General features: G+C 45.7%; 1 protein-coding gene across 1 annotated transcript; it reads right to left on the bottom strand.

Moving 5' to 3' along the window:
- Positions 1 to 856: 856 nt before the first annotated feature.
- Positions 857 to 2,577, bottom strand: AIF1 (allograft inflammatory factor 1). Its single transcript, XM_053602769.1, has 6 exons — positions 2,472 to 2,577; positions 2,232 to 2,293; positions 2,078 to 2,144; positions 1,669 to 1,710; positions 1,323 to 1,485; positions 857 to 1,061 (listed from the first exon to the last, which is right to left on the bottom strand). Exons 1-6 carry the CDS (start codon positions 2,494 to 2,496, stop codon positions 977 to 979), a joined length of 444 nt encoding a protein of 147 aa, XP_053458744.1. The 5' UTR covers positions 2,497 to 2,577; the 3' UTR covers positions 857 to 976.
- Positions 2,578 to 25,752: the final 23,175 nt, after the last annotated feature.

The raw sequence follows: 25,752 nt of genomic DNA on the forward strand, positions 1-25,752 counted from the left end.
GGTGCCTGTAGTCCCAGCTATTGGGGAGACTGAGGCAAGAGAATTGCTTGAGCCCAAGAGTTTGAGGTTGCTGTGAGCTATGACGCCAGGGCACTCTACCAAGGATGACAAAGTAAAACTCTGTCTTACAACAAAAAAAAAAAAAAAAAAAAAAAAGGCTTGGGGCCTGTAGCTCAGTGTCGAGGGCACCAGTCACAGGAGCTGGCAGGTTTGAACCCAGCCACGGCCTGCCAAACAACAATGACAATTACATCAATAACAACACCAACAAAAATTGTTGGGCGTTGTGGTGGACACCTGTAGTCCCAGCTACTTGGGAGGCTGAGGCAAGAGAATCACTTAAGCCCAAGAGTTGGAGGTTGTTGTGAGCTGTGACACCACGGCAGTCTACCGAGGGCAACATAGTAAGACTCTGTCTCTAAATAAACAAACAAATAAATAAATAACACCCATTCTTTCATTCATCCACCCAGTCATTCAAGTTTTAAATATCTTTGAGGGCTTGTTATTTTATTACCATTTTCAGATAAAAGCCTCAAAGAGGCCGCGTAACTTGTTAAGGTCACAAAGCTTTATAGTGGTAGAGAATGGTGGTTCTTCATGAAAGCTATCATAGGCCTGGGTGATATGTTTTTGTCTGTACATGTCTTTTCCTCCTGCTTAAAATTCCTTGAGGTCAAGGCTATCTTCTGCAGCTGGAATCTCTCTTGGTTCACAAAGACATCTGGTATCATAGACATACTACAGAATTGTTGATGTATTGTTCATATGTGCACATCCTTGCTGCCCTTTCTTTAGAGGCATTTTTGTCTTCCCAAATATAGGGAAAAAATCCCCCAAACAAAAACCAAGCTGATTTGATCTGGAGGGGAAGGATAATTTATTTAATTTAGTCTGACTCTGGCTCACAATCTTATCTTTTTTCCATGTTCCAGTCATTAGAAGCCCCTTCAATACTACCCCCTTTCTTCTCAGATCAGGGCAACTCAGAGATAGCTTTCTTGGCTGGGGGACCAGTTGGCTTTTCCTGTTCTCTCGCTTTCTCCTCATACATCAGGATCCTGGTTGAGACAGGAAGAGACACAGGGATCAGGGAACACTCCTCTCACAGGAATAAATCATGAGGCTGGGAAGAAGAGGAAGAGGGCAGGGGTGGAAGTATTAGAGCTGTGGGGACTAGGACCAGGGGATGGAGATGGAGATGGGACCTTGGAAGAATGGATGCTGGGCACTGTGTAGAAAAGTTGAGCCTGAGGGCAGGGTTGGGGTGGGGGAAAAGAAAATAGGGAAGCATGGTGGGGGGGTTGAAACTGAACCCTCACATTTTTAGAATGGCAGATCTCTTGCCCAGCATCATCCTGAGAAAGTCAGGGTAGCTGAATGTATCTCCCGAAACACTGGACACCTCTCCAATTAATTTTTTTAACTCTAGGTGAGTCTTGGGAACCCCGAGTTTCTCCAGCATTTGCTTCAGGGACATGATATCTAGAGGCAGCCGGGTGGGGAGAAGAGAAGGAATCCCTTTTCCTTTCCTCCCACCTCCACATTCCCATTCTCCTTCCTCTTTGTCTGGTAGGTGAGCCCTCTTCCAAATCATGGGGATGGAGCACTAGGAGAAACCTCTGTCTTCCTAGGCCTGCACACTCCCCCAAATCACCCCTTTCTCACCGATATCTCCATTTCCATTCAGATCAAACTCCATGTATTTTTCTGGGTGAGGAGAGAGAGCAGAGCGGGTAAGTGCTGGCTTGGAGGTCTCTGGCAAGTGGTTGATTGAGGAAGGGGTTGCTGACCTAGGGCTTGGTGGGGGCGAGGATGTGGATGGTGGAGGAAGGGCAGGGAGAGGAAGTGGGGTGGGGAAGTTGACAGGCCCTGTTAGGGTGTAAGGAACTAGAGAGGGTGCTGAGAGGAGCAGGCCAGGGAAGGAGACCTAAACATGGGGCAGAGGGCAATAAAGGCAGCCTCCACCCTTCCTACCACAAAAGTAAATTTGTGTCCCTGAGGTCTCTGCCCAGTTCTTGTGGAAATCTTACCCCCAACCCTAGCCCTCTCTCCACCCCTACAGTTTTCCCCTCACTCTTGAAGGCTTCCAGTTTGGAGGGCAGATCTTCATCACTGCTGTATTTGGGATCATCCAGGAATTGCTGTTGGGGGATAATAAGAGACAGGGTGGTCTCTCCTTGCCCAGACCTTACTGCCTCAGGCTCTGCAGCCTTCCTTCTTCCTTTTACCTTGTTAATCTCATCCAGTCTCTCTTCCTGCTGGGCCTTCAGCAGTCCGAAAGCTTTTCCTCCTGTGGGGGCATAAAGGTTCATCAGTCCTCACCCCTCCCTGCCTCTTCCTCTCCCCACACCAGCCCTGGGACATCCATAGTCTACACCAAGACCTGCTTATTGGGCTCCTACCCCACCGCCCAGGCCTGTGCCCTCCTTGCTCGCCTTTCCTGCTCCTGCTCCTTCAGCCTTCCCTACCCTGCAAATCCCTGGTCTTGCTCATAGCTCAGCAGATGCTGGTGGAGGTGAGAGACAGACCAAGTTGGCAGTCTCTCTGTCTGCTGTTGCACTCGCACTCTCCTCCTCTCCCAAACTTCCCCTTTCTCCTCATTCCCTCCTCTTTTACCTCCCAGGCCTCACTTCCCCATCAGCTTCTGCTGACACTAGCACCCCAGGAGGAAGCGGGAGCCTGTATAAAACAGAGATCAGACAATTACATTCTCCCAAATTCCTCTTAAATGAGAGTCCAGTGTGTGCATGAAATAAATATTTTGATAAGGCACTGGAGGTATGGGGACAGGGCAGTAAGACCCCAGGGGCATTTATTCTCAGGAACAAATGGTCTTTGAACAGGTCCAAGGTTCAGATTACTATAAGGGCTTGCATTTCATCAGGTTTCCTGGGTCAGGGCTGGTAGGTGTGGATAGGGAGCCCAGGAAGGGATGGCTGAATCTTTCAATGCTGTGAAAAAAAATCAAGTGTCAACATAACTCACTAAAACCTTGCACTCTTGGGCTAAAGTGATCCTTCTGCCTCAGCTTCCTGAGTAGCTGGGACTGGAGATCTGTGCCATCATGCCTGTCTAATTTTTCTTTTTCTTTCTTTCTTTTTTTTTGTAGCAGCAGGGTCTCGCTCTCACTCAGGCTAATCTTGAGCTCCTGACTTTGCCTCAGCTTCCCAAAATGCTAGGATTACAGGCGTGAGCCCCCATGCCACCCTTCAGGAATTAGAAAATTTAAGTCGATTCTTTGGAGGAACTGAAAGTGGTACTGAAAGAGACGACATTTGTGGACCCGAGCCAAGGAGTGAGGCTGACATTGAGTTTGTGTGCTGCAGTGCATACACGCATTTGCGGGTGTTCGTGTAGTGTAAGGGCTAGAAACTGTGTTTGGCAGAGTGAGAAATTGTCTCATGCCCTCCCTAAACATGACACTTATCCCCTTAACCACTTTGGCTAGTCACTTCCCAGGGAGGCAAGGTCAGCACATCCTCCCGCTCATTGAGACAGCCTTGTCCGAACTCCCTGCCCAGGGGTCTACTAATGCTGCCCCAACATTGATGAAAACACCTTTCTCTCTCTCCTCCCCCCAACACATTTTCACTTCTCACTGCCCTCTCCCTGACCTAGGCAGGAGGGGAGAGATGCTGGAGTGGACTGGATTTATTGACTTCCCTTTATTGCAGCTGCCTCTCCCCCTGCAGAGAGAACTACAGCCCTTCACTCTCCATGGTCTCAGTGTCTGCTGGAGGAAATTCATTTATTCATTCATATGTTCATTCAACAAATATTTGTTGAATGCTTACTATATGCCCGGCATGCTTCTAAGCCCAGGAAATCCAATAAATGAAAATTCTTGTTCAGTCTAATTGGGGATGGCAGACCATACAAATAAATAAGCATATTAAAGCTCTGTGATGAGTGTGTGTCCTGATCACAGACAGGAGAAAGGCAATACTTGCTTACGGAGGAAACCAAAGTAGGGCAGAGGGATAGGTGTGTGGCCAGTGGACTGCAGTTTTAAATAGGTGGTCAGGGAAGGCTTCCCCGAGAAAGTGATATTTGAGCAAAGGTTTCAAGGAGGCAAGAGAACAAGCCATGTAGACATATGGGTAAAAGGAATACTACTTCTGGTTCCTGAAGTACTGGCGTAGGTACTCTCTTGCTGTTCTTTTTTTTTTTTTTGAGACAGAGTCTTACTATGTCACCCTCGGTAGAGCAATGTGATGTCACAGCTCACAGCAACCTCCAACTCTTGGGCTTAAGCGATTCTCTTGCCTCAGCCTCCCAAGTAGCTGGGACTAAAGGCGTCCGCCACAAGGCCTGGCTATTCTTTTTGTTGCAGTTGTCATTGTTGTTTAGTAGGCCCAGCTGGGTTCACACCTGCTTGCCTCTGTGTATGTGGCTGACGCCCTAACCATTGAGCTATGGGCGTTGAGTCTCTATTGCTGTTCTTGTTAAATCTAGAATTGTAGCCAGACGTGGGACTGAAGGACAAGTAAGGGATGCTGGCCAAGTCCAGAGATCCCAAGGAGGAGGAAGAGGAAGAGGAAGAGGAGGAATTAATGGATCCCTAACAGGAGTGAGACAGCAATGCATGCCACTGGGGAAATGAGTAACGTCCTAGGAGTGGCTACAGCTCTGTGATGAGTGTGTGTCCTGATCACAGATAGGAGAAAAGCTTTGCACTGAGGAGCTCTTTGACTTTTTATATATTTATTTATTTTTGAGACAGAGCCTCAAGCTGTTGCCTGGGTAGAGTGCTGTGGCATCACAGCTCACAGTAACCTTCACCTCCTGGGTTCAAGCGATTCTCCTGCTTCAGCCTCCCAAGTAGCTGGGTCTATACATGCCCGCCACAATGCCTGGCTATTTTTTGGTTGCAGCTGTCATTGTTTGGCAGGCCTGAGCTGGATTCCAACCTGCCAGCTCAGGTGTATGTGGCTGGCACCTTAGCCACTTGAGCCACAGGCGCCGAGCCTTTTTTTTTAGAGACAGAGTCTCACTTTGTTGCCCCTGGTAGAGTGCTATGGCGTCACAGCTCACAGCAACCTCCAGCTCTTGGTCTTAGGTGATTCCCTTGCCTCAGCCTCCTGAGTAGCTGGGACTACAGGAGCTCACCACAACACCCGGCTATTTTGACTTTTTTTTTTTGAGACAGAGTCTCAAGCTGTCACCCTAAGTAGAGTGCCATGGTGTCATCATAGCTCACAGCAACCTCCAACTCTGGGTCAAGAAATCCTCTTGCCTCGGTTTTTCTATTTTTAGTAGAGATGAGGTCTTACTCTTGCTGGTCTTGAACTCTTGAGCTCAAGCAATCCACTCACCTCAGTCTCCCAGAGTGCTAGGATTACAGGTGTGAAGATGTGATTTTTGAGTCAGAGTCTCACTGTGGTACCCTTAGTAGGGTGCTGTGGCATCACAGCTCACAGCAACCTCAAACTCTTGGGCTTAAGCGATTCTCTTGCCTCAGCCTCCCAAGTAGCTGGGACTACTGGTGCCCACCAAAATGCTCAGCTATTTTTTTGTTGCAGTTATCATTGTTGTTTAGCAGGCCTGGGCCAGTTTCAAACACCCCAGCCCCAGTATATATGGCTGGTGCCCCAACCACTGAGCTATAGGCGCCGAGTCAATTTTTCTGTTTTTTTGTAGAGGTGGTGTCTCCTTATGTTGCCCAGGCTAGTCTTGAACTCCTGGCCTCAAGTGATCCTCCCACTTATATCCTACACACACATATATATATATTTTTGGAGACAGCCTCGCTTTGTCACCTGAGCTAGATAGAGTACCATGGCCTCAGCTTAGCTCACAGCAACCTCAGATTCCTGGGTTCAAGCCATCCTCCTGCCTCAGCTTCCCACATAGCTGGGACTACAGGCGCCTACAACCATGCCTGGCTAATTTTTCTGTTTTTCTTTTTCTTTTCTTTCTTTCTTTTTAATAGAGATGGGGTCTCCTTCTGCTCAGGCTTATCTCTAACTCCTGAGCTCAAGGGATCCTCCCACCTTTGCCTCCCAGAGTGCTAGGATTACAGGCATGAGCCACCATACCTGGCCTCTAGCTTTTATTCTGTGAAACTGCCTCCCAGACTGGTCTTTCCAGATATGATTTGGCAAACTATGAGGATGGGATAGTGCTTAGAGGCTCAGCAAAACTTCCTGGGATAGAGAAAGTGACAGTTGCTCTGACTATGGGACAAAAGTGAAGACTAAAGGGTATATAGAAGAATAAGTTGGCGGAGAAGGAAGCTTAGGATCTAAACCCAGACGTGGAGAAAACCTGGGAAGAACACACATGCAGGATGTTTTGGCTAAGAAATCAATACCAATATTGGCTGGGTGCAGTGGCTCACGCCTATAATCCTAGCAATCTGGGAGGCCAAGGCGGGTGGATGGCTTGAGCTCATGAGTTCAGGACCAGCCTGAGCAAAATAGCGAGACCCTGTCTCTACCAAAAATAGAAAAACTGAGGCAAGAAGACAGCTTGAGCCCAAGAGTTGGAGGTTGTTGTGAGCTATGACGCCATGGCACTCTACCCAGGACAATAGCTTGAGACTCTGTCTTACTGTGGGGGGGAAGAAATCAATACCAATATCAATACCAAGACAAGTGCCTTGACATGGTGAGGGGCCATAGAAGCTACCAGAGAATCAAGGTCACTCTGACTTTGTCTTGTTCCTCTTCCAAGCACAGGAGGGACTCTTTTTAAAATTTCCTCATCTGACTAAGGAAGCTTCTTTTTCAAAGAAACACAGTTGTATTAAGACTCCTTCCCCAGGGATCTCATGAAATAACTAGGAAAGATCAACTACCAGAAAGAAGACTTTGGGTGTCATCACCATGCTGGGACATGAAGTACATTCTCCTAGGTGCACTTGAGTGATGGCAGGAACCTCCTGGGACAGACTTGTCATCTATTCTTCTGAGGGCAACTCTTTAAGAGATGACCTGAGGAATTCTGTCTGAATAATAAAATAGACTTTGTTTGGGAGGCCGAGATGTCTGGATTGCCTGAGGTCAGGAGTTCCTACCAGCCTGAACAAGAGCGAGACCCCCATCTCTAAAAAGAAAATAGTGGGGTGTTGGCCTGTAGTCCCAGCTACTCTGGAGGGTGAGGCAGGAGGATCACATGAGCCCAAAAGTTTGAGGTTGCTGTGAGCTATGATGCCATAGCACTTTACTAAGGGTAACAAAGTGAGACTCTGTCTCAAAAAATAAAAACAACAAAACAAACAAATAAACAAAACGGCCTTTGTTCCTGTGCAGCTCCACCTCTCACCTCTCAGAAATGTCTGCCTCCCTCCTCCCAGGTCCTTTCACTATCCCTAATAATTTACTGTATTTCAAAAGAAATGTCAATATCCCCCCCAATGAAAAGGGTTTATAAACTTTTGCACCACACTGGGTTACAGGTGGATCCCAGGTTAAGAATGAAATAGGTTCTGTAGGTTTGTTCTTAAGTGGAATTTTTTTCCTCACTCTGTTCCCCCAAGCTAGAGTGCTGGGGCATCAACTTAGCTCACAGCAACCTCAAACTCCTAGGTTCAAGTGATACTCCTGCCTCAGCCTCCCAAGTAACTAGAGTAACTGGGACTACAGATACGTGTCACCTCAACACAGTTGAATTTCTTTTTTTTTTTTTTCCCTGAGACAGAGTCTCACTTGGTTACCCTCAGTAGAGTGCTGTGGAGTCTTAGCTCACAGCAACCTCAAAACCTTTGGGTTCAAGCAATCCTCTTACCTCAGCCTCCCAAGTAGCTGGGACTACAGGCGCCCGGCACAATGCCTGGCTGTTTTTTAGAGATAGGGTCTCGCTCTTGTTTAGGCTGGTCTTGAACTCCTGAGCACAGGCAATCCACTGGCCTCAGCTTCCCAAGTGCTGGGATTACAGGCATGAGCCACCATGCCCCACCCTAAGTTTAATTTCTTTGTTAGTTGGAAAGGTTACATGGAGCTATTACCTGTAATAACTTGCATTTGTTAAGTTCAAGTAGTACATGAGTGGGATGTTTGTAACTCGGGAACTGCCTATGTTAGGTAATCACTGTGGGACCTTCACTTTGGACATGTTAATAAATTTGTATGTCTTTTCTCCTATTATCGTGCCTTTGTCAGCTGATTTTCAACAAACCCTCAGAGGGTGAAAGGGAAGTTTTCCCTTTGCCCCACATTGACATCCTGACCCAAACTTAGAAGGCTAGCTCACAGTAGTCAAGGGGATGGGGCCCTCTGGGCAGACTGCAGGGGTGCATGGTGGTGGCTATAGCAAGGAATCCACTGAGAAGTCCAAAATACATTACTCTCTGACAGGCTCTGAAGTCTCTAGATCTGAGCAGACATGCAGACCTTTTCTATTTTATTTATTTATTTATTTGAGACAGAGCCTCAAGCTGTCACCCTGAGTAGAGTGCTGTGGCGTCACAGCTCACAGTAACCTCAAACTCCTGGGTTCAAGCGATTCTCCTGCCTCCGCCTCCCAAGTAGCTGGGACTACAGGTGCCCACCACAACGCCCAGCTATTTTTTGGTTGCAGCCGTCATTGTTGTTTGGCAGGCCCAGGCTGGATTTGAATCCGCCAGCTCAGGTGTATGTGGCTGGCACCTTAGCTGCTTGAGCCACCTTAGCTGCTGCGCCGAGCCTGCAGACCTTTTTCAAAGCAGTGGTTATCAAAAAGTAGTCCTTCCACCAGCATCACTTGAAAACATGTTAGAAATGCATGTTTGGGGTCCCTGACCTGACCTACTGAATCAGAAATTCTAGAGGTGGAGCCAAAAATAGCTTTTTAACAAGTGCCTCAGATACTTCTGATATATATTCAAGTTTGAGAGCTACTGCCCTGAGGAAATAGACTAGCTGGGCAGCGCCTGTAGCTCAGTGAGTAGGGCACCGGTCCCATGTACCGAGGGTGGCGGGTTTGAACCCGGCCTCGGCCAAACTGCAACAAAAAATATCCAGGCATTGTGGTGGGCGCCTGTACTTCCAGTTACTTGGGAGGCTGAGGCAAGAGAATCACCTAAGCCCTGGACTTTGAGGTTGCTGTGAGCTGTGATGTCACAGTACTCTATGGAGGGCAATAAAGAGACTCCGTCTCTTAAAAAAAAAAAAGAAGAAAAGAAATAGACTAGCTCTTAAGCTTGCAAGCCTTGCCTTGTCTTTGCCTGAGATTATTAACATAGCTTAAGAATGGGTCAATGGGCTGTGGGGCTGAGAAAAGGAGGAGTGAGTCACTCGGGCCAAGGTTGTTAGTGTCCAGGCAAGCAGTCAGGGAGAGAAATGAGCTGGCTCAAGAAATGGACCTGTCAGAACTCTCTGGGATTAGAGCCCCCAACTGGCATGTGTGGCTAAGAGTTCTGGTTATGATTCTATGCTGTCCAGGGGAATTGCTGATTAGAATTAGGCCCCATGGAATGTGCCTGCAGGAAGACAATGCACGGGCCAGAAACTTGTGTGCTTTTGCGTGTGCGTGCCCTGGGTGTCTTCTGTTCGCTCCTCTGTTTTCTCTTTCCTACTCTGCTCTTTGCTGACACAAAGCATGTGCCTGGCCTCCAGCGATTTTAGAAGCTGGAGAGGTAGGGAGGCAAACACAGAAGGGAGGACACAGAGTTGGGGGTATCCATTCCCCTGGCTCCCTTCCCACAAGGTCCCCTCAGGTTAGCCAAAACTTCTACCTAAGCAATACTCCTCCTGAGCAGTGGCTCTCTGAGTATGATGATCTGCTCTCTGGGACTATCTTTTCCCAGGTTTCAGTAGCCCAGGGCATAGGTTTCAGGTGATCTGTGGACTTTAGAGGGGAAAACATATACATCCTTTTTTCACATGTGTTGCTTTGAGCACTTTACAGTTTAAACTTCTCATTCAAGCCAAGCAACACAACATCCTTTGTATTAATGTAATAACTGATTTTCAATTAGCTGGGCATAGTGGCAGGTGCCTATAGTTCCAGCTACTTGGGAAGCTGAGTCATGAGGATTTCTTGCACACAAGAGTTTGAGGTTGCTGTGAGCTATGATGATGCCACAGCATTTAACTCTAGAGTGACAGAGTGAGACTCTGTCTCAAAACAAAAACAAAAACAAACAAACGAACCCTAACCGAACTTCAACTTGCCTGTATTTTATTATTATTATTATTTTGGAGACAGAGTTTCACTTTGTTGCCCTTAGTAGTGTACTGTGGTATCATAGCTCACAGCAACTCAAACTCCTGGGCTCAAGTGGTTCTCTTGTCTGAGCCTCCTGAGTAGCTGGGACTACAGGTACCTGCCACAATGCCGAACTATTTTTAGAGATGAGGTCTCGCTCTGACTCAGGCTGGCCTTGAACCTGTGAGCTCAGGCAATCCACTTGCCTTGGCCTCCTAGAGTGCTAGGATTACAAGTGTGAGCCACGGAGCCCAGCCAACTTGCTCGTATTTTAAATGTGTTGTCTTTAATATGGTAATAAAAGAGTACATGATTGATTCTAGCTAGAATTTTTATTAATATTTTGGCAACTGGAATTCAATACAATTGGTTTATTTTATTATGTATTTTTATTTTATGCTTTACCAGAATGCCAAAGGAATCTGTGGCACAAAATAACTAAGAACCCTGCTGTAACCTTCTCTTTCCCTTCATCCTTTTGGGCCTGGGGATGGCAATATAATATCCTCTGCGTTTCTTTGTATCCTAAACATATCTACCTTTGTAAATGAACTATTCTCCTCAAGGTATCCTAACCTGTGGGTGTTGTTTCCTTTAGGACCTGACTGATGAGTCTGTAGAGTGTGCATGGGTGTGTATGTAGGGAATGTGTGCATAGAGGGTGCTGGGACAAAATGGATCTCTAAAGCTTTATTTCTCACTGCAAATGAATGAAGGGACATCCTTTGTATGCACTGGAGTGTGAAGCTTGGTTGACACGAGGGTGTTCCTGAGGTGAGAAAACAAGTCAGGATTCCGAGCCTGCAAGGTGCAGCCCTATACTAGGATGACCAGCTTGCCAAGGTTACCATTGTCAAAAGCCTTTTCTAAAATGTCTCCCTGTAGAACTTTGAGAGGAATATGGCAGCAGCTTACTTCTAAATCTCCCCTCTTGTCTCCTGGAAACCACATAGAGCAATAAAGAGAATGGAAACAGGCTTGGCACCTGTGGCTCAAGCTGCTAAGGCGCCAGCCACATACACCTGAGCTGGCTGGTTCAAATCCAGCCCAGGCCCGCCAAACAACAATGACAGCTGCAACCAAAAAATAGCCGAGCGTTGTGACGGGCACCTCTAGTCCCAGCTACTTGGGAGGCAAAGGCAGGAGAATTGCTTGAGCTCAAGAGTTGGAGGTTGCTATGAGCTGTGATGCCACGGTACTCTACCCAGGCTGACAGCTTGAGGCTCTGTCTCAAATTAAAAAAAAAAAGAGAGAGAATGGAAACACACACACTACATTTTCAGTAAAGCTAGGAGACACAGAAAACCTACAAACTCCAAATTATGTGTACGTGTGACCAAATTCCAAGCAAAGCAGACATCCTCTATAGTGCTTCAGGGAAGAGCAGGGAAGGAGTGAGTATCCAGGTCACTGACACATGAATAGAAAATATTTCTTCCTGGGAGGAAAGCTCTGACAGCAGGCTGACTTATCAGAAGCAAGTGCTACTGGAAAAAGTGGAGAGAAAATGTTTTATGAAGTGCCCAAAGAGACCTAGAGGTGGTAGATCTCAGAAAGTGCCAGTAAAATTCTCCTTATTATATGAAGTACATTCTCCTAGGTGCACTTGAGTGATGGCAGCTGTGGGACTGCCTGTGAAACAGAGAAGGCTAGGGGTGGTAGAAGCATTCTTAACCTAGAGAAGTTCTCAGATGCAGAGGAGGTAGTGACTATACCAAGGTAACAATTATTGTTATTTATTTTTGAGACAGAGTCTTGCTCTGTTGCCCACCAGAGCATCAGCCTTGCTTATTGTTAGATTCCTGGGCTCAAGTGATTCTCCTGCCTCAACCTCCCAAGTAGCTGGGACTACAGGTGCCTGCCAGAACACCCAGATTTTTTTTTTCTATTTTTAATAGAGACTGGGTCTTCTTGTTCCAGTTGATCTTGAACTCCTGAGGTGAAGAGATCCTCCTGCCTCTGCCTCCCAGAGTACTGCGATTACAGGTGAGAGCCAGCATGCCTGGCCAAAGGTACCAAATTTAAAGGACATATTCCATTGTTTTAGCAAAGGAGGAGCAGCTCTTGAACTTGTAAGCCTGGTAAGCTATCCTGGATCCTCTCCCTGCCTTTCTTTTTTCTTTTCTTTTCTTTCTTTCTTTTTTTTTTTTTTTTGAGACAGAGCCTCAAGCTGTTGCCCTGGGTAGAGTGCTGTGGCATCACAGCTCACAGCAACTTTCAACTCCTGGGCTCAAGTGATTCTCCTGCCTCAACATCCCAAGTAGCTGGGACTACAGGTGGCTGCCACAGCACCTGGCTATTTTTTGGTTGCAGCCGTCATTGTTGTTTGGCAGGCCCAGGCTGGATTTGAACCCACCAGCTCAGGTGTATGTGGCTGGCGCCTTAACTGCTTGAGCCACAGGCGCTGAGCTGACTGTCCCTGCCTTTCCACATGGTCTTCCTACTAACAGTTCAGAAAAACCTAGCCCGTTTAAGTATGAGTAATAAAAAGAAATGACCAATGCTGTCTAGTTAAAAATGAGAAAAAAGAGGCGGTGCCTGTGGCTCAGCGAGTAGGGTGCCAGCCCCATATACTGAGGGTGGCGGGTTCAAACCCAGCCCTGGCCAAACTGCAACAACAAAAAAAATAGCCGGGTGTTGTGGCGGGCGCCTGTAGTCTCAGCTGCTCAGGAGGCTGAGGCAAGAGAATCACGTAAGCCCAAGAGCTGGAAGTTGCTGTGAGCTGTGTGATGCCATGGCACTCTACCGAGGGCAGTAAAGTGAAACTCTGCCTCTACAAAAAAAAAGAAAAAAAAATGAGAAAAAAGGTAAAAAAGAGCCGTACAATTTACCAACAGATGATGATATATTGCCAGAAATATATTGCCAAAAACAGATGAAAAGTGAAGCCTAAAATTCCATTATGAACTGAAAACAACAACTTATCATTTCAGCAATGATGGAAGGCCACACATGAGAAATACAAGTAATCAGAGATGAGATGGCAGGTAACGGGAGGGTATGAATGGGAAACAGGAGGAAAAATATACCAGAAAAATATAAAGCCATTTCAAAAATGAATATAAAATTTCATGGGAGAAGAATATAATGAATATAATTTCATGTTATATATATTGCTAATTTTAGACATCACAAATGACTGTTGTGAAATATTTTTGCTATTTTAAAAATCTGAATGGTTGTTTATCATGAACAGCATTTGTGAAATGCTTTTAATGTATTGAATCAGATGGTCATATGGATTTTTCTCCTTCACTTCTTAATGCCTGGCTTTTGTATCAAGGCTACATTAATCTCATGCAATAAGCTGAGAAACTTTTCCTGTTTTCTGATCTTAAGAATAATTTTTATGTGACCAAAACTACCTGTGTTTTGAAGATTTCCGATTTCCTAACTATCTAGAGCTGGTGACTTTTTTTTTTTTTTTTTGAGACAGAATATCACTTGGTCACCCTTGGTAGAGTACCATGGCGTCTTAGCTCATAGCAACCTCAAACTCTTGGGTTCAAGCAATCCTCTTGGCTTCAGCCTCCAAAGTAGGTGGACTACAAGTGCCTGCCACAACACCTGACTATTTTTTAGAGACGAGGGTCTTGTTCTTGCTCAGGCTGGTCTTGAACTCGTGAGCTCAGGCAATCCACCCGCCTTGGCCTTGCAAGTGCTGGGATTACAGGCATAAGCCACTGCATTCAGCCTTGACTCATTTTCTTTAATGATTATAGGTATATCATGCTTTTAATTTTTTCCTAAGTCAGTGTTGGTCATGTTATTCTAGAAAATAATTTATCTTAGCCGGGTTCTGTGGTACACACCTATAGTTTCAGAGACTTGGGAGGCTGAGGTGGGAGGATCATTTGAGTCCAGAAGTCTGAGTCCAGCCTAGGCAACATAGAGAGACCTTGTTTCAAAGAAAAAAGAAGGAAGGAAGGAAGGAAGGAAGGAAGGAGGGAGGGAGGAAGGGAGGGAGGGAAGGAAGGAAGGAAGAAAGGAAGGAAGGAAGGAGAGAGAGCCTGAGCAAGAGGGAGACCGTGACTGTAATTAAAATAGAAAAACTAGGACGGCGCCTGTGGCTCAAAGGGGTAGGACGCCAGCCCCATATGCCGGAGGTGGTGGATTCAAACCCAACCCTGGCCAAAAACTGCAAAAACAAAACAAAACAAACATAAAATAGAAAAATTAGCTGGGCATTGTGGCTGGTGCCTGTAGTCCAAGCTACTTAGGAGGCTGAGGCAGGTGGATTACTTGAGCCCAGGAATTTGAGGTTGCCTTGAGCCAGGCTGATGCTAGTACACTCTAGCCCAGGCAATACAGTGAGACTTTGTCTCAAACAAAAAAAAAAAAAAAGGAAAATAAAATTATTCTTCTTATCAAAGTTTGTGATCTCAATATCTACTATATCTGAGATTATATTTCCTTCAAACTTTTTATTTGTTTTTTCTGAGACAGAACCTCAAGCTGTTGCCCTGAGTAGAGTGCTATGGCATCACAGCTCACAGCAACCTCCAACTCCTGGGCTCAAGAGATTCTCCTGCCTCTGCTTCCCAAGTAGCTGGGACTACAGGTGCCTGCCACAGCACCCAGCTATTTTTTGATTGCAGCTGTCTGTTGTTTGGCAGGCCTGGGATGGATTCGAACCCGCGAGCTCAGGTGTATATAGCTGGCACCTTAGTTGCCTGAGCCACAGGTGCCAAGCCTCCTTCAAATTATTTAATTTGTATGTGTGTCTTTCTCTCCTTTTTCTGATTGGTCAACTTATTTTTTATTTTTATTTTTATTTTTTTTAGACAGAGCCTCAAGCTGTCGCCTACTGGGTAGAGTGCTGTAACATCACAGCTCACAGCAACCTCCAACTCCTGGGCTCAAGAGAGTCTCCTGCCTCCGCCTCCCAAGTAGCTGGGACTACAGGCACTCCCCACAACGCCCGGCTTTTTTTTTTTTTTTTTTTGGTTGTACCATCATTGTTGTTTGGCAGGCCCGGGCTGGATTCGAACCCGCCAGCTCAGGTGAATGTGGCTGGCGCCTTAGCCGCTTGAGCCACAGGCGCGGAGCCTATTTTTATTTCTTTTTTTTGAGACAGAGCCTCAAGCTGTCACCCTGGGTAGAGTGCTATGGAATCACAGTTCACAGCAACCTCATACTCCTGGGTTTAAGCGATTCTTTTGCTTCAGCCTCCCAGGTAGCTGGGACTGCAGGCGTCCGCCACAATGCCTGGCTATTTTTTGATTGTAGTTGTCATTGCTGTTTGGCAGGCCTGGGCTGGATTTGAACCCGCCAGCTCTGATGTATGTGGCTGGTGCTTTAGCCACTTGAGCTACAGGCACCGAGCCTGGTTGGTCAATTTAGTCAGAAGCTTATTAACATTAGCAGTCTCTGTAAATATGTATTTCTTTTCTGCTCTATTATTTCCTTGTTCTTTGTTTCATTAATTTCTGAGGTTATCTTTATTACGTTCTTCCCGAATTTTGGGGTGACAACACTTCTATATTCTTTTTCTGATTTCTTAACATTTCTGTCAACTCATTAATTTGTTATTTATTGATTTACTTATTCAGTTTTTTTTTTAGAGACACAGTCTTGCTCTGTCACCCAGGCTGGAGTGCAGTGGTGAAACCCTGCAACCCTGAATTCTGGACTCAAGGGAGCCTCCTCTCTCAGCCTCCTCAGCGGCTGGGACTATAGGCATGTACCACCACACCTGGCTACCTTTTTATTTTATTTTATTTTTTGTAGAGATAGAGGGTCTCCAATTCCTGGCTTCAAGTCATACTTCTGTCTTGGTCTCCTCAAATGCTGGGATTACTGGGATTACAGCCTTGAGCCATCACCCCCAGCCAACTCATTGTTTTGTTTTGTTTAGTTTTGTTTTTGAGACAGAGTCTCAAGCTGTCACCCTTGGTAGAGTGCCCTGGTGTCACAGCTCACAGCAACCTCTAACTCTTGGGCTTAAGCAATTCTTTTGCCTCAGCCTCCCAAGTAGCTAGGACTACCAGTGCCCGTCACAATGCCCGGCTATTTTTTTTGTTGCAGTTGTCAGTGTTGTTTTAGCTGGCCTGTGCTGGGTTCGAACTCTCCAGCCTCGGTGTATGTGGCTGGCACCCGGCCCACTGAGCTATGGGTGCTGCCCCAACTCATTGATTTTTAAACTTTCTTAATATGCACATTTTCCTTCTATGAATTGTTTTAGCTACATCTTATTTTTATTTTTATTTACATCTTATTTTGAAAATTTTTACTTTATTTTTTCACCTTAAACATTGTCTGACATCTCAGTTTTTTTTTTTTGAGACAGAGCCTCAAGCTGTTGCCCTAAGTAGAGTGCTGTGGCATCATAGCTCACAGCAACCTCCAACTCCTAGGCTCAAGCAATTCTCCTCCTTCCGCCTCCCAAGTAGCTGGGAGTACAGACGCCACAATGCCCGCCACAATGCCCAGCTATTTTTTGGTTGCAGCCATCATTGTTGTTTGGCGGGCCGGGCTAGATTTGAATCCGCCAGCTCAGGTGTATGTGGCTGGCGCCTTAGCTGCTTGAGCCACAGGCGCCCAGCCGACATCTCAGTTTTGAAAGGCACAATTTTCACTGTTGGTTAAAAATATTTTAAATTTCATTGTAATATTTTCTTTTGGCATTTGACTTATTTAGAAGCAGGTTTTTAAATTTTGAAAATAAATTAGAAATATGCTTTTAAACTTTCCTAACATAAAATATTCTTTGTTAATGCTCTTAAATTGTTATGGGCTTGGTGTGGTGGCTCACACTTGTAATCCCAGCACTTTGGGATGCCAAGGTGGGGGGATGGCTTGAGGCCAGGAGTTTGAGATCAGCCTGGGCAACATAGAGAGAACTCGTCTCTAAAAAATAATTTATCCTAGCACTCTGGGAGGTTCAGGCAGGTGGATTGCTTGAGCTTAGGAGTTTTGAGACCAGCCTGAGCAGGAGCAAGACCCCATCTCTAGAAATAACCTGGTGAGCACCTGTAGTCCCAGCTACTCAGGAGGCTGAGGCAAGGGAATTGCCTGAGCCCAGCCAAGAGTTTGAGGTTGCTGTGAGCTATGATGCCATGGCACTCTACCAAGGGTGACAAAGTGAGACTCTGCCTCAAAAAAAAAAAAAAAAGAAAGAAAGATAAAAAGAAAAATTAAGAAAATTAGCTACGGGAGGCGCCTGTGGCTCAGTGAGTAGGGCACCAGAACCATATACCGAGTGTGGCGGATTTGAACCTGGCCCTGGCCAACTGTGACCAAAAAATAGCGCCTGTAGTCCCAGCTAGTCAGGAGGCTGAGGAAAGAGAATCGCCTAAGCCCAAGAGCTGGAGGTTGCTGTGAGCTGTGATGCCATACCACTCTACGGAGGGTGACAAAGTGAGACTGTCTCTAAAAAAAGAAAAGAAAAGAAAAAAGAAAGAAAATTAGCCAAATCTGGTGGCATGCATGTATAGTTTCAGCTCCTCAGGAGGCTGAGACAGGTGGATCATTTGAGCCTGGGAGTTTGAGGTTACAGTGAACTATGATTATACCACTGCATTGTAGCCTGGGTAACACAGTGAGACCCTGTCTCAAAGAAAAAAGAAAGGAAAGAAGGAAGGGAGGAAAGCAGGAAGAAAGGAAGGAAGGAAGAGAAAGAAAAGAAATTTTGGTCAGTAATTACATTTTATATAATTTTGATTCATTTCTCTAAATGCTTGTGTGTAACTTAAAAGAATGTGTATTTTTCTAATTTTTCTAATTTTAAGATTCTATGCATTTCCACTGGATCAAACTTGTTTTCACTCTTCTATGTCTTTCATAATTTTTTGCCTGCTTATATATCAGATCAGTTTCTGAGAGCTATAAATCTTCCTCTAATAGTATAGATGATGATGATGATTTAAAGCATCCTTGTGCAGAGAGTCCAAAGGCTAGTGGGAGCAGTGCCAGCCAGCCCGGCAGAGTTGAGGAAGGCCTCTTGGTGGAAGGGTAATTGGCTCCCAGAGGGAAGAGATGAGCACATCACCGTCCTTTCTTTACTCTTCCACACGGAGAGAAATGAAGGAGGAAGAGAGGAAGAGAAATGGGGTGGAGGGGGAATGAGGTACATAGATGCAGAGGGATGGGAAGAGAAAACATGGAAAATCATGGGGAAGCTGAAAGTGATGTGTAGAGAGATGGTGGAAGAGAGACAGAGAAAGATGGGGAGACAGGATGTATGGCATGTGGAAGGTGCTCACTAAGTAAATGCTGAATGAATAAATAAGCAGAAGTGTCTGTGAGATAGAGAGGTGTGGAGAAATGTGGAATGTAGGTGGAGATGTGGAGAATAAACAAGTAATGTGAATACAGGTGGTGAGACAGAAAGAGATGCAGACGGAGGTGTGGTAGGTATAAGAAATAGGAGATGGGGGAAAGAACAGTTACGAGCGATGAAGGGCTGGGTGTGGGGGCTCACACCTATTTTCCTAGCACTTTGGGAGGCTGAAGTGGGAGGCCCTCTTGAGGTCAGGACTTTGAGATCATCCTGAGTAAGAGTGAGACGCCATCTCTACTGAAAATAGAAAAGTTAGCTGGGTGTGGTGTAGGTACCTGTAGTCCCAATTATTTGGAAGATTGAGGCAGGGGGATACCTTGAACCCAGAAGTTTGAGGTTGCTGTGAGCTATGATGACACCACTGTATCTAGCTGGGATGACAGAGCAAGACTGCTTAATAACTAATAATTTAAAAAAAGAAGAAAAGAAATAATAATGCTGAATAGATAACTGAACCTTAATGCTCAGTGAGCATTAAGACATTGAGCTCTGATAGTGTAGTTCTGCTCAATACCATTCAACACCAGCAGAAACTACACTACCTTAACTAGCAGTTGGAATGAAGAGGTAAGGAAAAACACCCTCAGTTTTTTGGAGGCAGAATGGACAGGACAAGGAGATTGTTCGGATGAGGGAATTGAGGGAGAATGCAGAGCAGGAGAAATCCCAGGTTTTGCCTTAAGTGACTGGATGCATTAGGTTTTTATTCACTGAGACAGGGATTATAGGGAACTAACCAAGTTTGGGGGAACACTTAATGATTTTGATCTCAAGTGGTCCTCCTGCCTTGGCCTCCCAAAGTTCTAGGATTCCAGGTGTGAGCCATTGCCGCCAGTTGACACTGATAATTTTGAAAAGGCCTGTGGAATATTCAGGGGAGACCTCTAGGGGGCAGTTGGATATTCTACAATTTGGACTCAGACCTCAAGAAAAAGTCCCCAGGTGGAGATATAGACTGGGGACTTGAGAGAGAATAAGCTGTTGTGACAACTGTAGCTGTGGCAGGAATCTGGGAACAATGGCCCATGCTTATAATCCCAGCTACTTAAGAGGCTGAAGTGTGAGAACTGCTTGAGCTCGGGATTTTAAGGCCAGCCTCAGCAACATAGCGAGACTTCATCTCAGAAAATAGTAATAATGATTTTAAAGTGTATTATTATTATTGTTATTATTTAGAAACAGAGTTTCACTTTGTCGCCCTCAGTAGAGAGCTGTGGCGTCGCAGCTTACAGCAACCTCCAGCTCTTGGGCTTAGGTGATTCTCTTGCCTCAGCTTCCTGAGTAGCTGGGACCACAGGCGTCTACCACAACACCTGGCTATTTTTTGTTGCAGTTTGGCTGGGTTCGAATCCACCACCCTTGGTATATGGGGCCGGCACCCTACCCACTGAGCCACAGGCGCCACCCCCTATTTTTTTTTTTTTTGAGACAAAGTCTCACTTTGTTGCCCTCGATAGAGTGCTGACGCATCACAGCTCACAGCTGCCTAATGCATAGTCCATACCAAATGGAATGCTTTGTATAGTTGTTACTCGTGTTTTTCTTTTTGTTGTTGTAGTTTGGCCAGGGCCGGGTTTGAATCCGCCACCCTCGGTATATGGGGCCAGCGCCCTACTCACTGAGCCACAGGTGCCGCCCTTAAAGTGTATTTTTTTTAAAAAAGTGATAAAGACCAGGCATATGTCTGTAGTCCTAGCACTTTGGGAGGCTGAGGTGGGAGGGCAGGAATTCAAAACCAGCCTGAGCAAAAGTGAGACTCCATCTCTACAACAAAGGGAAAAATTAAGCAGTGCTCGTAACTCAGTGGTAGGCCCTTGGTAGAGTTACAGCTCACAGCAACCTCCAGCTCTTGGGCTTAGGCGATTCTCTTTCCTCAGCCTCTCGAGTAGCTGGGACTAACAGGTGCCAGCTACAACGCCTGGCTATTTTCCGGGATCAGGTTTGAACCCGCCACCCTCGGTATATGGGGTCGGCGCCCTACTCACAGAGCCACAGGCGCCGCCCCACTTCCGAAGTTTTCTACTTGTCATCTCTCCTGGAGTGTCTGGAAAGAGTTTCTTTGGAAATTAAGGCCCAGGTGAGAAAATCCATCATTGGTACCTCATGCCCCTCTGTTGTGTGACCACCAGGGGGCAGCCCTTGCCTTGCCATGGCCCTGCAGTTCACGCCCGTCAGTTAAGATGGCCCTAGGTGGAGGACTGGAGAAGGCTGAGTTGGTCTTTCCCAGATTGTGTGGCATGTGTGGTCGTCTAGACGGCTTAAATAATTTGTTCAAGGTTATAGAACTCGTTTTGGGGAGAGCTGGCATTTGAACTCAGCCTGAATCCTGACAATCTATTTTTTTTTTGAGACAGAGTTTCACTTTGTCACCCTGGTAGAGTGCTGTGGTGTCTTAGCTCACTGCAACCTCAACTCTTGGGCTCAAGTGATTCTCTCGCCTCAGCCTCCTGAGTAGCTGGGACTAAAGACACTTGCCACAACACCTGGTATTTTTAGAGACAGGGTCTCCTTCTTGCTTAGGCTGGTCTGGAACTCCTGAGCTCAGGCAATCCATCTGCTTTGGCCTCTCAGAGTGCTAGGGTTATAGGCATGAACTCAGAGATTACTGCTTCTCAAAAGAAAGCTCTGAATTGCTGCAGTGATGGGTGGGAACTGGACAACCTACAAACATATTGCAAAACAGTGTTAAAACACAGACACAAAGGGGAAAAATCTGTATTAATATGCAAGGAACCAGAAACCGTGTGGTGAGGGGTTGGCACATGTTTTCTCTGGCTTGTTACATGTAACCCTTCTCTTCTGTGTGCCCTGTTATCTCTTGTAGCTGTGTAATAGTGAGAGTGATTGTGCTAATCCTTGTGTTAATCCTTGTTTAGGCATATCTCATTTTATTGTGCTCCACAGATAATTGTGCTCTCACTGTGTCATCCTGGGTAGAGTACTGTGGCATCATAGCTCACAACAACCTCAAACTCCTGGGCTTAAGGAATCCTCTTACATCAGCCTCTCAAGTAGCTGGGACTACAGGTGCCCACCACAATGCCCTACTAGTTTTTCTATATTTAATAGAGACAGGTCTCACTCGTGCTCAGGCTGGTCTGGAACTCCTGAGCTCAAGTGATCTACCTGCCTTGGCCTCTCAAAGTGCTAGGATTACAGGTGTGAGTCACTGCGCCTGGCAATTGGCACCATTTTTCAACAGCATGTGCTCACTTTGTGTCTGCATCACATTTTAGTAATTCTTGCAATATTTCACTTTTTTTTTTTTTGAGACAGATTCTCAAGCTGTTGCCTTGAGTAGAGTGCTGTGACATCCTGGTTCACATCAACCTCCAACTCTTGGGTTGAAGCGATCCTCTTGCTTCAGTTTTTCTATTTTTAGTAGAGGCAGGAGTCTCACTCTTGCTCAGGCTGGTCTTGAACTTCTGAGCTCAAGCAATCCACCCGCCTCAGCCTCCCAGAGTGCTAGGATTACAGGCATGAGCCACCACACACGGCAATATTTCAAATTTTTTAATTATTATTTTATCCATAATGATGATCTGTGATTAATGATCTTTGATGTTCTTATTGTGATTGTTTTGGGGTACCACGAACCAACTCACATAAGATAACAACTTAATTGATAAATGTTGTGTGTTCTGACTGATCCACCAATCAGCTGTTCCTCTGTTTCTCTATCTCTCCTTAGGCCTCCCTATTCCCTGAGACACAATATTAAAATTGGGCCAATTAGGCTTGGCGCCTGTGGCTCAAGTGGCTAAGGCGCCAGTCACATAAACCTGAGCTGGCGGGTTCGAATCCAGCCTGGACCCACCAAACAACAATGAAGTCTGCAACCAAAAAAATAAATAAATAAAATAACCAGGTGCTGTGGCAGGCGCCTGTAGTTCCAGCTACTTGGGAGGTGGAGGCAGGAGAATCGCTTGAGCCAGGAGTTGGAGGTTGCTGTAAGCTGTGATGTCACAGCACTCTACGCAGGGTGATAGCTTGAGGCTCTGTCTCAAAAAAAAAATTGGGCCAATTAATGACCTACAATAACCTCTAGGTGTTCAAGTGAAAGGAAATGTCATATGCCTCTCACTTTAAATTAAAACCTAGAAATGGGTCTGGCACACTGGCTCACAACTGTAATCCCAACACTTTGGGAGGCTGAGGTGGGAGGATCACTTGAGGCCAAGAGGTTGAGAACATTGTGCAGTGGCAATTCACGGGCTTGGTCATAGTGTACTGCAGCCTTGAACTCCTGGCCTCAAGCCATCCTCCTACCTCAGCCTCCAGGGTAGCTGGGACGCCACCTTGGTTTATTGACTATTTCAAGCCCACTGTTGAGGGTAGCTGCTCAGAAAAAAAAGATTCCTTTCAAATTTTACTGTTGGTTGATAATGCACTTAGTCACCCAAGAGCTCTATTGGACATGTGCAGAGAGATTAATGTTGTTTTCATGCCTGCTAACACAACATCCATTATTGTAAGTCACAGATCAAGGAGTAATTTCAACTTTCATGTCTTTTTGTTTAAGAACATTTAGGAGGCTGGGAGCAGTGGCTCATGCCTATAATCCTAGCACTCTGGGAGGCCGAGGCAGTTGGATTTGCCTGAGCTCATGGGTTCAAGACCAGGCTGAGCAAGAGTGAGACCCCCATCTCTACAAATAACCAGCATTGTGGTCGGCACCTATAGTCCCAACTACTCGGGAGGGTGAGGCAAGAGGATCCCTTGAGCCCAAGAGTTTGAAGTTGCTGTGAGCTATGATGCCATGGCACTCTACCAAGGGTAGCCAGCTAAATAATAAGGACAACTGCAACAAAAAAATAGCTGGGTGTTGTGGTGGGCACCTGTAATCCCAGGTACTTGGGAGGCTGAGGCAAGAGAATTGCTTAAGCCCAAGAGTTTGAGGTTGCTGTTAGCTGTGACGTCACAGCACTCTACCGAGGGTGACATAGTGAAACTCAAAAAAGAGAGAAAAAGGAAAAGAAATACATTTTGCAAGGCTATAGCTGACATAGATTGTGATTCCTCTGATTGAGCAGGGCAAAGTAAAGGAAAAGTCTTCTGGAAAGGATTCAGCATTCTAGATACCATTAAGAAACATTTATGGGGGCTTGGCACCCGTAGCACACTGGTTACAGTGCCAGCCACGTATACTGAGGCTGGCAGGTTTGAACCTGGCCCAGGCCAGTAGAACAATAATGACAACTGCAACAAAAAAAACAGCCAGGCGTTGTGGTGGGCGCCTGTAGTCCATTCACTTGGGAGGCTGAGGCAAGAGAATCTCTTAAGCCCAAGAGTTTGAGGTTGCTGCGAGTTGTGATGCCATAGCACTCTACCGAGAGTGACACAGTGAAACTCTGTCTCAAAAAAAAGGAAAAGGAAGAATATTTATGGGGCCGCCTGTAGGTCAGTGGTTAGAATGCTGGTCCCATGTAGCCCGGGTGGTGGGTTTGAACTGGCCTGGGCTTGCTAACCTAAAAAAATAAATAAATTAACTAACTAAAATAAAAACGAACATTTGTGATTCATGGAGGGAGGCCAAATATTAACATTAACAAGAGTTTTGGAAGAAGTTGATTCCAGTCCTGCTGGGTGACTTTGAGAGTCTTCAATGGAGGAAGTAACTACAGAAATAGTAAGAGAACTAAAATTAGAAGTGGAGCCTGAAGATGTGACTGAATTGCTGCAATCTGATGATAAAACTTGAACAGATGATGAGTTGCCTCTAATGGATGAGAGGCAAGTCCTCATCTTTTCTTTGAGATAAGGCCTAGCTCTGTTGTGTGGGCTAGAGTACAGTGACATTATCACAGCTCATTGCAACCAAAAACTACTGGGTTTAAGATAGCTTCCCAAATGGCTGGGAATACAGGGGCTCACCACCACATCCAGCTAATTTATAAAAAATTTTTATTTGTAGAGGCTAGGCGCAATGGCTCACACATACAATCCTAGCAGTCTGGGAGGCCAAGGTGGGTGGATTGCTTGAGCTCACAAGTTCGAGATTAGCCTGAACAAGAGTGAGACCCTATCTCTACTAAAAGTAGAAAAACTGAGGCAAGAGGATCGCTTGAACCCAAGAGTCGGATGTTGCTGTGAGCTATGATGATACCATGACACTCTACCCAGGGTGACAGCTAGAGACTCTGTCTCAAAAAACATAATTTTTTTTTTTCGGTAGAGACAAGATCTTGATGTTGCCCAGGTTGGTCTTGAACTCCTGTCCTCTAGTGATCTTCCCTGTCTCCCAAAGTGCTGGAATTACAGGTGTGAGCTACCACACTCCTTGGTTCTAGGAATCTTCCTGTCTCAGCCTCCTGAGTAGCTAAAACTACAGGTGCTTGCCACCATCCCTGGATAATTTTTCCAAAAAAATATTTTTTTTTGAGACAGTTTCAATTAGTCTCAGTAGAGTGCTATGGTGTCATAGCTCACAGCAACCTCAAACTCTTGGGCTGAAGCGATTCTCTTGCCTCGACCTCCTGTGTAGCTGGGACAACAGGCACCCACCACAATGCTTGGCTATTTTTAGAGACAGGATCTTGCTCTAGCTCAGACTGGTCTTGAACTCGAGAGCTCAGGTGATCGACCGACACTGGCCTTCCAGAGTGCTGCGATAACAGGTGTGAGCCACCACACCCAGCCATAATTTTTCAATTTTTGTATGGACAGGGGCCTTGCTCTTGCTCAGGCTGGTCTCAAACTAATGGCATCAGGTGATTCTCCTGTCTTGGCTTCCCATAGTACTAGGATTGAAACGTAACTTCTATATGCATTCTGGGAAACCAAAAATCTGTGACTTGCTCTATTGTAGTAGTTTGGAACTGAAACTGAAATATCTCCGCAGTATGCCTGTGTGACCCTTCAGTTATGTGTAATGCACTGTTCTTTCATTTGTGTGTGTAAAAGCACTTTTTATATAATGCATGCTTTGTAGGTTCTCAGTAAATGTGAGTTAAATGGTGAATAAAATACAAACAAGTGGATTTCTCAAGGGGTGATAAGTCCCTGGGGAAGCTACTAGATAAAGCTGTCCACTCCTAGGGTATATTCCTTTAATGGAGATCTGAATACGAATGAGTCCTAACTTCTCTATCAGCTGCACTCAATTTCTCTATCAGCTGCACTCACTCCTCTGCCACACTGCTCAAGTCAACACCATCAAAGTACAGCTGTTACCACCTACCCAGGTTCATTGCCACTGTTCTAGAGGAAGCCTATAACACAGAGACAGCAGATGTTACAGCAGAAAAAAGGTGTTTAATTCTGCAGAATGCTAAGCAGGAAGGTGGAAGTGTCCACCTCCCCAAGAATTTGGGAAACGAGATGGTTTTTTTTTTGAGACA

This window comes from Nycticebus coucang, chromosome 9, assembly GCF_027406575.1.
Source record: "Nycticebus coucang isolate mNycCou1 chromosome 9, mNycCou1.pri, whole genome shotgun sequence".
NCBI classification, from domain to species: domain Eukaryota; kingdom Metazoa; phylum Chordata; class Mammalia; order Primates; family Lorisidae; genus Nycticebus; species Nycticebus coucang.